General features: G+C 40.2%; 1 protein-coding gene across 1 annotated transcript in view; it reads right to left on the bottom strand.

Annotated features, from left to right (window-relative positions):
• The window catches only part of PPP4R3A (protein phosphatase 4 regulatory subunit 3A), a 41,372-nt gene extending 33,570 nt beyond the window's left edge, over positions 1–7,802 (bottom strand). Inside the window, exon 1 of the mRNA XM_021531945.3 lies at positions 6,650–7,802. Coding sequence (XP_021387620.1) covers positions 6,650–6,791 — 142 coding nt within the window. The 5' untranslated portion in view covers positions 6,792–7,802. The remainder of the gene's footprint in view (positions 1–6,649) is intronic.
• Positions 7,803–15,453: the final 7,651 nt, after the last annotated feature.

Here is a 15,453-nt window from a genome sequence, read left to right as displayed (position 1 = left end):
TTAAACAATCTGAAGTGTTGATCTATGCAAAACCAACTTTTAAAACTGATTTTATTCTTGGACCAATCATTTCCCTCATCCACCTTGCTACTCAGCTGCACTAATGCCAGTGCATGACTTAAATTTACCTACCTGCAGAGCTCCACTCAGCTTACACAATAACACTGATAAATTAACTTGCATTGTTAATCATATAAGTAAAACTTAAAGCTGCAAATATCCCTTTAAGGGGCATTTCTCCATTTACTTATCTGGTTAAATTTAGGCTTTAAGATATGTCCAAACTTTATGTAAAGTGTTAACTTCTCAGTTTCATCACTATAGTTCTAAGGCAAATGTATTACAAAAATCTGGGCTGCTCTCCATCTGCTCATTCCCTAGCCTGGACTGGTACCAGGGGCTGCCCTGACCCAGGTGCAGCACCTGGCACGTCCTGAGGTTCCCAAGGGCCCCCTTCTCGGCCTTGTGCAGGTCCACGCAGATGGAATCTGGTCCCTCAGGCATGCCAACCACACCACTGCAGCTTGGTGCCACCTGCAAAACTGCTGAGGGTGCACTCGATCCCCCTGTCTGATACTGATTAAGATGTTAGGTTGGGGGATGTGAGGCAAGAGACTGAAGAACCAGATCACAGAACTTCATTTGCTGTAAGAGTGGTGTATCATTAAAGAATTACAGAATATCAGAACATTCTGCCTGATAAGAAAGGTTACTACTTGATGAATTTAGAAGCTTTACCAATGAATTTTATATCCACTAGCTTACTATGTATGTGATCATCAAATACAATTAAGTATTTTTTTCAAATTAATGTACCTGTGAAAGCTGCTAGTTCCCAATTTCTAAGTCTTTTGCTCTACAGGAGGCAGCTTTCACTAATGAAGTTGGCTTGAGAAGTTATCACCCTGTCTCAACTGCTCTTGGAGTAAAAGCTGTTTACAAACTCAATAAAATTCAACAACAAAACTGAAATAAATACCACTCAAGGGAAAACACGACACACAGAAAAAGCTCTCTTGCCTCAAGCCCAAATATACTATTCAGGTTTTTTTGAGTTTTTTTTCAGTTTTCTGACACACATCAGCTCTGTTACCAAAGCAGCTTATTTGCTTAAGAGTAAGTGCATAACTAAAGAAAAAAAAAAAAATAAATCAAAAACCATAGAGCAGGACAGAGAAGGAAAACATCTAAGATGAGGTTTACAGATGAATCCAATCCATTGCTCATCCTTTGGCCATTGTCTCAAACTTTGAATTTAGACTATGCCTAAATTACACCTAAACTGAGCATTTCCTTTTTACAATCATCAGATACGCAGAGTCAGTCATGCTTTCCAAGTCCCAGCTTCTACTACATAAAGATTTAAAATATTATTTGTGTAAAAAAATTGGCAGACAAACTTCTAGAAAGTCTTTACTGTCTAGAAATATTTAATATCAGCAAGTATGAACTAAAATCTTCTAGGAATCAAAAGTAGTTGATAATTTCAACATCATATTTTAATGGCTGAACACAGACCTACGGACATGTAAATCTCAACATTAGAAGAATATCATACATAACTTAAATGTCATGTTTGACAAAATACTATTTAAAAAAATTGAAAACAATTGAATGCAGACACTTAATCTTCCATGCTAGAAGCAGACAACAGAGAATGACTTCTTTACTAGACTTATCAAAAAAGAGCATTTCTTCTTCTCTACAAAACTTGATGCTTGCAGGAAAGACAAATCAAGCTTTTTAAGGCTTGAGTTGTTTCTCACTACCACATGATTCAACTTATTCCTCACCATTTTGGACAATAACAAGAAAAATATTGATCTGGAGATAGAAACATACTGAAAGGTAAATTGTGCTCTAGAATTAATACCTGCCCCAAATCTATCCTTCTGGAAAATATGATGCTCCCTCTGTGCAATAAGTTCTCCAAAAATGATTCAACAAGTCAAATATCAGTGGCTAATCTACTAGGTTAGTTCAGTGAGTTTATTTTCTATACTAAATTTTACAGGATCAGGCCCCTTCCTGGTATGAGCTAATGTTAGGTCTTTGTTACTTGCATGTGGAAACCAGGCAGCAGTAACAGACATCTGAAACACAGATGTATTCTTTAGAAAAAAGGTTACAGAAACATAACGCACCACAAATAAACCTGCATTCAAAGTCATTATCACTTGAGATGCTTTTGTCAGAAGCATTACTTTCTATGTAGGTATTTTTTCACTGGAGGTATCCTAGAAAATCTTAAGACTATCTAGTTTACTTCATAAAAATACACCAACAAAATTTCATCTTCATTGACCCAATGACACCATTCAAAGTTAGGTAAGAGCTGAAAACTCACTTTAATGCAGGCTATGTTTTAAGCAAATGCTCCAAAATTATGCATATCTAATTATTTTTTTAAATTACACCCTTTAACAAATTTGTAAAGGTAACTGAAAAACACTGGAGCAAAAAAATAATATCTGAAACCACCTATAAAAAAGAAAACTGACTTGCAGAGTTCTATTACCTGTCACTGTAATGCAGAACAGCACAGCTGGGAGTTTTGTTAGTAGAAAACATCATTCTGTGATGCAGAAGCAATGTGGGTATAGGGAAAGACTTGCTCAAAAGAAATTACATATTAAAAAAGAGATATTTGATGCTATTTTCAATTATATTTGGAGACATCAAATATCCCAATTCAACAGTCTTGAACAGGAAATTTGCAGCTTTGTTTACAAATATGCATATGGAAGAGACCAGTTAATCTGGCACACTGCTGCTCTCCCACCAAAACTGTTACATGGAGTCTTCCTCAAAAGCAGAAAAGAAAAAGTGCTGCTCATTACCCCATACCACTATAAACATGTTTACATTTAAACGAAAGTTTCAATTCAAGAGCTGTTTCTTGCAAGATGCACACAGAGGTTTAAGTTCTGCAATTAGTTCTGCTGCAACCCAATCACAGAAACTAATCCTCAAACTCAAGAAATTGAGGCCCGAGAAAGTGTTCTACAAATTCAAGAGAATATTCCTGAGTCTAAGACACTTCTGGAGGGCCAAACCCAAATATTAAGGAAAGGGGAGAACCAGGAGAAAAGAAACAAAAAAAACCCCAAGTCATCTTCCCCCAAGCTTTTTCCCACTTTGATACAAGATAAATACTGTGTTGCTTACCTAAAAAAAAAGGCAATAAAATCAGTCGCTTTAGTTTGAACAAGGTAAAAAAAAATTAAGCCAAGTTTTGTCTAAGCCTGCCAGTTGTACAGGTTTACTGATACCTGCACTACAGAAACAGCAAGGATAGGTGCTTGCCCTGTGGCAGAAGTCATTAACATACACACTTCAGAAGCAGCAAACTACAACTTCTGAATGAAAATGATGAGAGTTCCTAAAAGGGAGCTCACAAATATGGCCTGCAGTGGAGGGGTTAACTTTCACTTGTCAAAAACTTTAGATACAGGACAAGTAAGTTTTAATAAAAGGTTTAAGCTTTCAAATTAACAAAAATTACTTGAACAGAAACTGTCACTTCAGACATCTGGGCTCAGAACAAAAACAAGGTGATCTGAAACCATCCAGTAAACCCCAAGAAGCACAGACACTTTAAGAATAAGGCTGGCCACAGTAGGCTAAAATACCATGTCAGAAATGAGTAAGAAATCAAAGGCTTTTGATTACACACAGACTCACACGGTAGGTGATAATTTGTAAGAAAATATTTCACACTTGCTCTGCTACAATTCAAGTAGGATACATTACAACTAGGAATCACACAGAGAAACTTTTCAGGGTTTTAAATAAAAAGTGAATACCTATTATAGTGTAAAAAAAAAATTACAATTTCATGCTTCAAAGCATAACATACCTGATATGAAAGCAGTTTATGGTATTTCTGTTCTAAAATTGATTATTCCAGATTGTCTGCAATGACTCTTAACAGTTTAGTGCCTGGCAACATTAGACATGCAGCTAACAACACAACTCACTCATCTACTCTAAATGATTTTCTTTTATGATTGTGTTAAGCACCAGCACACACAAGTTTAAAAAAATCACTGCTACAGATAAAAACTCCTTTTACTCAGTTCTTATTCCTCCAATTCCAAAGGACAGCTTACATTGGATGTGGCACACTGATTGTACTTCCCTTATCTGAACAGCCTGACTATGCAATAAAATCTCAACCACTTGTAAAGCAGCCTACTACACCAAGTCACAGCTGCAAAATCCAAAGACTGAACCACGTGCTAGCCCACATGGTCAGCCAAAGAAACCACTGGCAATTCTGCTGTTGATCTGTGCATAGCCAAACTGGCCCTTTAACAGGAGTGGGAATTTCCCACACACATAAGGAAACTGCTCAGGAAATGGAGCCTTCACCTTCAGGCAGATCCCGAGGTTTTCTGTCAGCTTCCTGGAGTAAATCAGTAAGAATATGCCAGTGTGCACAGGATGAATCTCAGCTCAAAGGCTAGGAAAAGCTGGTTTAGAAATGCAGGAAGGAAGAAATTTCATTGTGGAAAGAGGAGGAGCTGACAAAGAAAGACAATACAAGAATGCAATGGCAACATGGTGACAAATGGTGTATAGGTCAGTTTCTACTACTCAGTTCATACTACTTTTATGTCTTGGTTAACTGGGAAAAAGTTAAAAATCACAATCAACTATTGCATTTAGTTAAAAAAGCATGCAAGGAAACACAAATTGCACACTATGTAAAGCACAGGTATGGCATTACCTTTTTCCAAATAATTTGCTCACATGTAGAAATGACTATCTGCCTTCAAAATTAGCCCACAAACAACAGTGGGAGTAAACAAAATATAAATCAAATTTTATGAGGTGTCTACACAAGCAAGTTAGAAAAGCTAGCCTATTACTAGAGTGGACATTTACTCAGGACTGATATTACCTACTATATAAAGAATTTTAACTGTATTATTCAATACTTTGAAGTAGAAAGTATGCAGTAGAGAGAGGTCTAAAGTGTATATCCTACCAAATAAATATCTGTGTATTTGGTGCAATTAGTAAGTTTGAGACATTTCCTGCTTTGATTAGAGTATCTTAGCTATGCCAGCTAAAGCAATGACTTAATTTTAGTTTTTAGTACCAGTCTGTATCTTCCCTCTTACAGATGCTCATTTATTTACAAGAGAGCTGGCACCAACAGTGCAACTCAGGTTTTAATGAGACTGAAGCACACATATCCCACTAAAAGTTAATAAATGGATTTTAGTTCAAATTAGCTATTTCTTTACAAGGAGGTTAGGAGCTGCAGGTCTTTCGATTTCTTTTCTAAAAAAGAATTTTTAAAATTTTTTTTAAAAAACAGAAAATTTTTAATATATAGGAGAGAACAGTTTTTAAACATGTCCCCAACAGCCAGGACAGTATCTACAACAACACATACTGTAAAAATTAGCAAAGAAAATTAGTGATAAATTTTTTAATTCCCTCCACATGTTGAAATTAAATTAAATTTATTTCCATTTTGAATGCTTTCTCTTGCTATATGAAGCTGCTCAAGATTTAAATGTATCTTCCTTGCTGTAAAATAAATAAAAATCAGGTGCCAGTGTAACCTGTTAAAGTATAATCAAAAATCTGTGAGATCCGAGAGCTTATCAGACACCCAATTATCAAAATCCTGCTTAGATGACTGATTTTTCCATATCAGTTTATGATCTTTGCTGTAAGCATTACATATTGTACAGTTTATCAGAACTTTCCCAAAAAGTAAGGATTAATGATTCTCAAGTTGCTTCTCATCCGACTTCCTACAATAAAAAAGCTTAATAAATAAAATTACAAGGTCTGTTGACAGTCAAAAGCATAACTAGATCTACATGTCACTAAATACAGTAGCTATACATCTAATGAAGTAGTAAGTCATGCATTGACAGACTTCAAAAGCAAAACGGTACAAGGCTGATACTGTGAAGTACACATTCTAAATCTCTGATCACAGCAGTCATGAACTCACTTAACCAATAGTCAAGACTAGCCCAAACATGTAGCTACAGGGCTATATTACTCTTAACATATACTCCTGACATATGCTACCAGAAACCAATTGCTGAAGGACTGAGTACTCCCATCCCATTAAAAAAAAAAAAAAAGGCATCACTGAAAATGCTGTTCTGCCCCTTGTATTGCCTTTACTACCATAACTGTACTTTGAAAACCGTTGATAGCTGTTAGAATGTCTTACATAATTCTAAAAGCTACCAAAAGGGCAAGTGGACACAAAAGGGTATTAGCCATCCAACGATCTTTTAAAAACAAATACTAAAACCCAAGATCTAAGTTTTGAACAACTTTCATGAGAGGATCACTTCCAGCAAGATCCAGGGATCAGTTTTGAAACCAGACCAGTAGATATCCAAACCCATGCAAGATTTACAAGGAGACTCGAACGCATTTTGCATGCAACACTGTGTACGCACTAAGTGCCTACTATGCTTACACTTGATGGCAATCTCCTGTTTCTTTCACTTGGCCTAGCACGAATGAACCCTGGTTAGTGCCTGCCTGCTTTTAGGAATACCATTTGAATTATGCAGCAAAACATTAACGCTACAAACACAAAGCTACACCCAGTTCCTTTCCTGGGCAGGACGAGGAAAGACTGTACCTTCAGCCGTACACTTACCATCACTCTCTGCCCTGACTAGCAGGGACATGCCCTTGAGCCTCTCCACGTAGCAAGAGGACACATGCCCCGTGCCTCGATCATCCCACTGGCGGTCCTCATTTAGCGTGTACACCTTCACCCTCCGCCGGGTGTCCGTCATCCTGCCGCCTGCCGCACCGCAGCCACCACTCTGGCTGGCAACCGCTGGAGGAGCACAAGGCTGCTCGGGGGCCAGGCCCCCCTCAGGGGAGGCGAGCGGAAAAGAAGGCAGCAGCCCCACACGGGCACGCCAAGCAAGCTCTTCTTACTCCTCTTCAGTGCCCCAACGGGATCCTCATTATCGAGGGTAACAAGAGGATTGGGGAAGAGGGAGAAACAAGAGGTGAAGATGTGAAAAGGGGAGCTGCTCCTTCAGGTACAGTCAGGCGCTGCACAAAAGGCGAGTAAACCTAGGCAGGGAGAGCCGCAGAGAGGAGAGAGGCTCTTTGCAGGGCGAAGGGCAGGCAGGAGAGGCGGCGAAGGAGGGACTCCGGAGGAGAAGGGGATCCACGGTAGTGGAAGCGGCGGCGGGCTGCAGCCGGCCCAGCGTGACAGGAGCAGGCGCTCCTGGAAGCCGGAGCCCTGCCGAGGAAAACAGGGGGGAAGCTGGTGAGGCCGGAGGGAATCAGAGGAAGGGACGCAGCCGGGAGCGGGGCCGCTCGCCCCGGCCTGTAGCCCGGCTCTATTGTGCAGCAGCAGCCCAGGCCCGAAGCCCCTCGCTCGCCGTCCGTCAGCGCGGGGCTCCAAGGAGCCGCCCTCCTTCCCGCCCGGGCTGCCCGGGCCTGCGGACACTGCCCGTCCGGGGACAGGGTGAACGGCCAGCCGAGCTCAGCGCCCCGTCTTCCCCATGGGCTCCGGTCGCAGGCGGCGGCTTCACTCCCAGCCTGACTCCGCCGCCATGTTCTTCTTCCTCCTCCTCCTCCTCCTCCTGGTGCTGCGGCGGCTCAGTCCCGACTCCCCAGCGCGCCTTGAGATGTGGCTGCGCTTCCAGGCGTTCGGCGGCCCGGCCAGCAGAGAAACGCTGTGCCCTGCGGAGGGAGGGGGCGATCGGCAGCGGCTGGTGCGGCCCGGCTCCCTCCGGCTCCGCCTCAGTCAGTGCGCGGCCGCCATCTTGGTTTCACCTCTCACTGGAGGCGCGGGGTCTCCCAGCCAGCGGCAGCACGGGCCGCCCGCCGGCATTTAAAGGGCCAGCGGCCCCGCGCGGAGGACGCGCATGCGGCCGTGGCAGCGCCGTTACCGCGGGTCCGGGGCTGGCGCGGCGGGCCCCGGAGTTGACGTTTTCTTAGACTTTTTTTTTTTTTTTTTTTTTTTTTTTTTTTTTTTTTTTTTTTTTTTCTCTCCTGTCACATCTTGCCGAGTGATCCCAAAGTTAAACGGCTTTTGGTGAATATCTGTTGGATCTCCGCAGTCATAGATGGGATAAAAGAATTCCAATATCAGAAGCTGTCGAGGCTTGACGGCTGCTGCCAATATCTGAGCATATGTTTGACAGATTTCCCTAAAATATGTGAAAACGCTGGTGCATTTGGGACCCGGCAGCGCCACTGCAGAAGAGTCCATTTCACACTACCTTATAGATAGTCACTGTACATGGGAGCTCACTGCAATATGTACTCTATTATTTTATGCCTTTGAGTAAGTCCTGATACTCGTTTATCAAAGTGAGTTGTATTGAGGGTGGTTTGAGCCCAAACAACACATTTGCAGCTTTCACCAGGATTAATTATGTATCACAAGGAATCCTCTAGTCAAGTCCTGTTTTCCTTTGTCCATCTTCTATTTTGCTTGGCCTGTTGAAAGACAATGCCAGCAGGATTGATAGGCAGCTTCCTGAGCAAGATCCCAGGGTCACAGCAGCAGCCTGGCAGAGCTTGAGCGTTGGACAATGCTCTCAGGCACATGCTGTGGCTCTTGGGGTGGCCTGTGCAGGGCCAGGACTTGGATTTGATGATCCTGATGGGTCCCTTCCAAATCAGAATATTCTGTGGTTCCTGAAGTGCCCAGACACAGCCATTTGGCCTTTGCTCTGATGCCCAAGGGCTGGTTAAGAATACAAGAACCTTTGAGAGGGTTGTTTGGGTGCCTAAGGACATCGCTGAAGGCGCGCTGTGCTTGTTCTCAGCGCGGTGTTCTTGGCCAAAGCAGCGACAGGTTTGAAGAGATTCAGGTGTCCGGGAGCTGTGGCTTGTGGGCCTGGCTGAAGGGGAGCACCGCACAGCACGCGCACAGGCCTGGGCAGCTCCTGAGGGGCTGTTCCTGGGCAGCTCTCAAGGAGCTGTATCTGGGCAGGTGCTGTGCCAAAATCTCCCTCAGGCCAACCTGGAGATGGATTTTTGTGACTTCAGAAAAGATTGATGTCACTTAGAGAAAACTCTTGTAGGACTGTTATATTAACGTACCATTTACAAATTGTACCCTCTTGTGGCCATCAGATTAAGTAAAGACCGCACTGCTCACTGCAGTTTTTTTTTTTAATTTTTTGTTTTTTTGTGAATTGAAAACAAGAACTTAATCAGATTTCAGTTTGCATGGTTTGCTTAATGCAAATTTTGGGCTCAGCTTCTTTTAATGGGCCTTGAGTTATCTTGAACAACTGAACAATGCTCGATCCGACAATAGTGCCTACTTGTCAGGTTTTAACCCAGTTCTCATTATATTTGGCAAGGGAGTTTTATTTTTCCTAACATTTCTACCCCAGTCATTCCAGAAAAAAAGGTTGGGCATTGAGAGCAACTTCCCATGCTGGAAATTAGCTGGGAAAGAAAGAAACATTCTGTTTATTTTTCTTGGAATAATGAGTTTGAAAGCAAGTCTGTCAGGTCACACCTCAATGCCTTCTCTCCATTTCTACTCGTTTGAAAGTTTGTGTCTAGAAGGAAATATCTTCAGGCATGAGGAGAGGCTGTTATTAACACTGAGTTTAAATGTTTAACCTTTTTAGTTCCCAGAAATAATAAAGGACCTAGCCCTGACAGAAACTTTTGCCCATCAGGAACCAAGTAATAAATGATGAAATGGAATGTTGAATACTGTTTTAAACTTTCATATTCCTAGGAAAGTAACTATACATAGATCAATGCAATAGGAATAAGCCTAAACTGGGTTTACCATAGTAAATATGGGATTACCATATTCTTGCACAGCAGTCAAGAATAAAGAACAAGATAACTTTTTTTTTCAGTGTCTAGTAATAATTTTGGGAAAGAAAATTGCATTGTTATTGTGAATAACTTCAGGTCACACATATAAATTTGGTTCTATATACTAAGGCATTATTAGAGTTCCTAAAACTCTTAGCTAACTATTTTCTAAAAGAAAAAAAAATGTTAGGGAAACTAACAACTTCATACTTTATTATGTATAAATAGAGTATAAATAAAGTATAATTCATACTTTATTATTATATACTTTATTATGGTGAAGATTATTGCTAGAATGAAAGTCTGTACTTGCTTGAGTATATAGATCTGGCTATACTCAGTATGTGCAAACAAGGTTACAATCCATACTACACACACGCAGACACTCTCTATGTCTTCTTGTTCCCAAGGCATGTATTCTGACTTGTGCCCCAAAAACCTGTGGAAAATGAATGACTGAGTGCAAAGAAAAAATTAAATGGAAAAATTATCATAATAGGGGGAGGCTATAAAGAAGATGTCTGTACAGGAGTCAGAATATTGTGATCAAGAAGAGGGGAGATTCAGAAAAAATATATTTCTAGTTTAGTGGGGAAGAAAACAAAGCAGTTTAAAATAAATACATACAGTAGACAAAAAGCAAACCTAGCAATCATTACAAGTTATGAAGCACAGAAAAAATGGATAAGGATTTCAATAAATTTGCATGGTTGGTAGTTTTAGGAACAGCTCATGTTTCCTAAATCTTAACACTCTTATAGGCCTGTTATATCAAGATTTTAAAAATGTTGATATTGCTACCAAAAAAATGGAATTGTTTAATAAATAAATTTTATACTTGAAAGAATGTGCAATATATTTGTATCATACAATGATGACTAAGTTCTTTCCTAGTCATTATTTAGAGGGATATTAAACAATTTCTCTTAGAGAGAAACTTATTCAAGTATACAAGTCCTAAAAAACTTGAATTTGAGAGTCCTAAAGAGGCTTGTGTGTGTGATCTCAGGAAGTATGAAACATTATTAACTTTTAATAAAGCTTAAATTATTGCAGAAATTCTGGAAGACATGAAGACTGACTATTAGTATTCAAACTGAACAAGTGAGAACCCAGGTAATAGTAGGCTGATTTATCTGACATCAGTCACAGACAATAAATGCTCACACAGAATGCAATAAAGATGGGCTTATAGCAGTAGCAGCTGATGTGGCTTTAGCAAGAAAAATTTAATTTATTGTTAAATTACAATGTTGCTCATAAGCGTAATGGAGCAGATATACATGGATAGTTCTCAGGTATTTTTCTGGAAAGTTAAAATTGTATTCTGTGAAGAAAGCTCACATTGCATGGGTCACATTTGAGGTGACTGGTATAGCTCAAAAGGAATTATTGATCTGTGGAGATGATCCTAGATGATTGTGAGAAATCAAGAGCAGGACTGATGGTAGTTAGGATTTCTTTTAATGTTTGGAAAGTCAATGTAAAATCTCTGTGCATAAAAGCTGTGTATGACTCAGAGAGCCTGGAAGAATGGCAAGAAATGGATGAGGCTATAAGGGTCAGAAACAGAAAGCTTCACTTCCTGAAGGTGCTGATGTAGAAAGAATATCCTAGCCTGGGACAGCTGGGAAGGTTACTGACAGCTGTTTCCGGCTTATTCCAGCTTTACAAATGTTTGTGAGCTCATCAGTGCCTCCCAGTAATTTAAGGCAAGCAATGACACTTTCACATAAAATTTTGAGCTGTAAATAGTGATTGTTCAAGACCTGATGGATAAGCAGCTCAGGCAGTCAGGCTGTGGTCCTAACAGGACCTTTCGGATACAGCCAAACACAGGGTCACATCTATGGGAATAAATAGTAAGGCAGCTCTGAAAGAAGCAAGGCTGCATAATAAACAAGCAACCAAACACAAACTTCTGATACTGCTCTGGGTCTGTAAGATCCTATAATATGCTTTTTGGACAGATTGTAAACTAGCACACTGTGGAAGAATGTAACATCAGGAATAAAAGTAGCTTTAATGCCACATTCTATAATTCTGGTGTCCTCATGGTTAACAAATTTTAAGACATTGAAATGGATCTGAAAGGACTGCTCTGAGGAGCTTTATTTTTTTGCACATCCATCTGTCACACTCCAAAATCTCAGATTCCTGCAGCATGCACTCTTTTGCAGCCACACCCTCTGAATCATATCTCAGATGCTGCCACTCAACTTTCACATCCTGCCACAGATCCTGAGAAGCAGTAATTCTGTTCTTGTACCTGAACCACAAAGATGAATCTGTGAAGGCCAGCAGTTAAGAATCTGGGACTCTTCCTCCTACATAATGAATCTCCTTAACAAAAATGTCATCTCTTTTCTTTCAACCTCCTATTGTCATCTTAATTTTCACAGTACTGAAAAGACCCTTGTCTTCCAAGCAAAGCTTTCTTTCAGGAGTTCTCTGCAACTGCACAGTCATGCAAAGTCTGTATTTGTTTTGAATTCCTGTATGCTTCTCTGAAAATGCTACTCTTTATCTAAATATGTAGGCCTCATTATCATCAGACTGAAGAATTTCAAAGCACTGCTGACACAGAGAACGTGTCTGCATCATTTATTCATCCAGCAGTGAAAATTCCCCTCCTTCTGCAAGGGGAACTCCAAGACATCTGAATTGTGCTGGCTGTCCCTATGCAGTACATATTTATGTTTTTGCATGTATTATTTTGCCTGTTGACTGTGTTTGTAACATTTCAGTAAGAGTTCTGAATTTTTTTTTTCTTTTTCTATGGCAGAGTTCCTATTCCTAATTTTTGCTCCCAAGTATTTTTTTAAATAAGGTTTCCAGTACTTCATCCATAGCTCAGACTACAACAGGCTTCCCTTAGCCCCATACATTTGTTGGTCTTTTGAGAAAGTGATGGACAGAGACACAGGAAGCATGAGATCCACATCATAACTTTGTTTCCAGGAAGTTTTGAAAATCCATCAGAAACTCAGAAGGGTAAAAATTACTTCAATTTTTCTATTATATCTCTACCTAATCACCTAAAAATTACTATCAGCTGCAAAACTCTCACTTAAATAAATTCCTCATTACCTTAGGCACATGCTGAGGTGAGTGTGGAAACTGTTGAAGCTGTTTCCAGTTTGTGTAAATAAGAACTACATAGGTGGATTGAGAGTAAAAAGGGAGAAAAGCCAAAAGGGATGGAGAAGGCACATTGTCAGAGCCAGAACAAGACAGCGGCACATGGACACAGGTAGGTGGACACTCATCCTTACACACACAGTGTCTCAGCAGCTTGGTACTTCAATTGGAGCAGTCATCTGGGATGACTGGACTAGACCTGTGTAAATTTAGGATCAGGTTCCTGGACAAAAGCTAGTGAAAGTGACAATGTATCTGTATGTAATAAAGTGTAATAAATGTAAAAATATGTCAGAAACATGAAAAAACCAGGAGGCAGGTAAGTTTTTTGAAGACAGTAATTTAGAATCAGCCATTGTACTGACAGCAATTTAAATATGTTTGGTTTTCCAATTTTAAAATAAAATTTTATGAGTCATTTCACTGTTTGTGACAATGATAGTCTTAGAGATGCAAATAATTCAAGACTTGCACAGAATAGGAATGATTGTGGTGCAAGTTGCAAGTAAGTAATATAAATAGATTGAGAGCACATCCAATTATCCGAGAGATTATTTTACTAATTATCTTAGCTGGTTCTAGTGTCTTTCATTTTGCATTTGAAGCCAACAAAGCAGAGGGGAGAACCTGACACCAGGCTCTGTAGATGAGCTCTGCAATAACAGGCCAAGCATTTAGGGAGGAAAATGTGCACTGTCCTCACTTTGCAACCCTTCTATAGCTAAAAGCAAAGCTAAGTAGACCAAATGCAAAACTGGAGATTTTGGTATTATTGTTACCTAGAAAAACAACCTAAATTGTTGTGGAATGGGTTTGCTCAGTAGCAACATAGAAATTCTTCTGATTCTACACTCAGCCTTGGCCTCCTCTTTTCCCATGTATGTTACCTCTCTTCTGGTTGACACCAGCGATAGGATTTGGGTCCACACTCGAGACAGGATTTGGCAAACATCTGTAAGATGAATAAAGTCAGCAAAGTTCAGTTGTTTAATGTCCCCTCCAAAATGAGAACTGAGGAGCAGCAAGTAGGTGGGATGGTCAAAACAAGAACAATGATTCTTTTCTCATAGCTCATTGAAGAAAGTGATGGAAGGCTCTGCTGCAAGGAAACATTGATGCTGAAATCAAACTTGGTAGTCCAATGTACTAATCTACTACAAGTGTCTGTTGCACAGCATAGGTGGCCTCGAAGCAGAGCTCTCAAGTCAGACACTTCTGTGACTAATGGGCAAAGGCATTAGAGGCATGTGGGGATTATCAGCGGATGTGCAGGAGGAAGAAGGTTGGGAATGGCGTGTGTGCCAGGAGGGTCTGGAACAGTGAGGTGCAAAGGGGGTCTGGCATCTTTCACACCCCAGGGTGTTGAAGTGTGGGGTGATGGCAGTGACACAGCTCTGCTGTGCACTGGCTGGTGCAGGACAATAGGGCTAAAACCACAGGGAGAATGAATAGTCCTAAATAAATACAACTAGACCAACACTTGGACATTACTACCAAAGACAGTGTAAGTATATACCATTTCATTAATCATCACTGCAGCTTGTCAGTTATAGAAATTAGCTATTATATTATTAGAATTATAGATATTAAATATTCATTAACAATTATCTAAATTAATTAACATTCAGGATTTATTTGTGATGTTTATGGCTTTCATTAGTGACAGAACCTGAGAAAATAATAAAGAGAGAACATATAATCTGTACGAATATATCACAGTTCTGTCTTTATTTGTGTTTAATACTGACTTACAAGAGTATGGTGAGAATTCTTTAAATTTTCTGAAATCTTCTGCATAAAAAAATCTTGTAAACACCTGTTCTCTGGTAGATAGATCTTTGAGGGTCCCTGATGTCCTATAATTTCAGATATGTGGTATAATATAGCCATTCAATTTAATGTACTTGTATGGGGACAACAGAATTGCCAGCTGGCATTTGTTGAGTCCCCTGATACAGCCACCATAGAGCCTTTATCACCTAAAGATCTTAGTCCTTTGCAGCCATGAGAGGATTCTGGGGCAACTAGAGATAAAAGAAAACAAGACTAATTCCAGTCAGTAAAGCTGAAACCTTGATCCCTTCCTGCTTTCCTCTGTGCTTCTCATTTCTCATAATCCCAAATCATGGGGATTATGATTTATACTTTCCTGTTACCTTTTATATATGACATGGACCAGCCCTAAATCCCTTTCCTGACCTCACCGAGGAAACCATGGATCCAATCAAGTTCATCTCCCTCCTTTACTCATACTCATACCCTCTTTATATCTCTACCATGTTCCTCCCAATTCCTTTCAGCACACCCAGATGAATTGTGCTAAGGTTGGTTGTGTTCTCACCTGCCATCCTGCTCATAGCTATCAAAATCTCTGCTGTACCATGTTCCCTGCTATAGGACTAATCTCTGTGCTTTCAAGGTCCAGCACAACTTGGTTCCCCTTCAAGTCAAATACATTTTCAGAGTTTCTTTTCCTATCCTTCTCTTTCCTGATTTATACTT

Source organism: Lonchura striata, chromosome 6 (genome assembly GCF_046129695.1).
Source record: "Lonchura striata isolate bLonStr1 chromosome 6, bLonStr1.mat, whole genome shotgun sequence".
NCBI classification, from domain to species: domain Eukaryota; kingdom Metazoa; phylum Chordata; class Aves; order Passeriformes; family Estrildidae; genus Lonchura; species Lonchura striata.
Note: the sequence above shows the minus strand (reverse complement) of the source record. Positions and strands in the feature narration are given on the sequence as shown.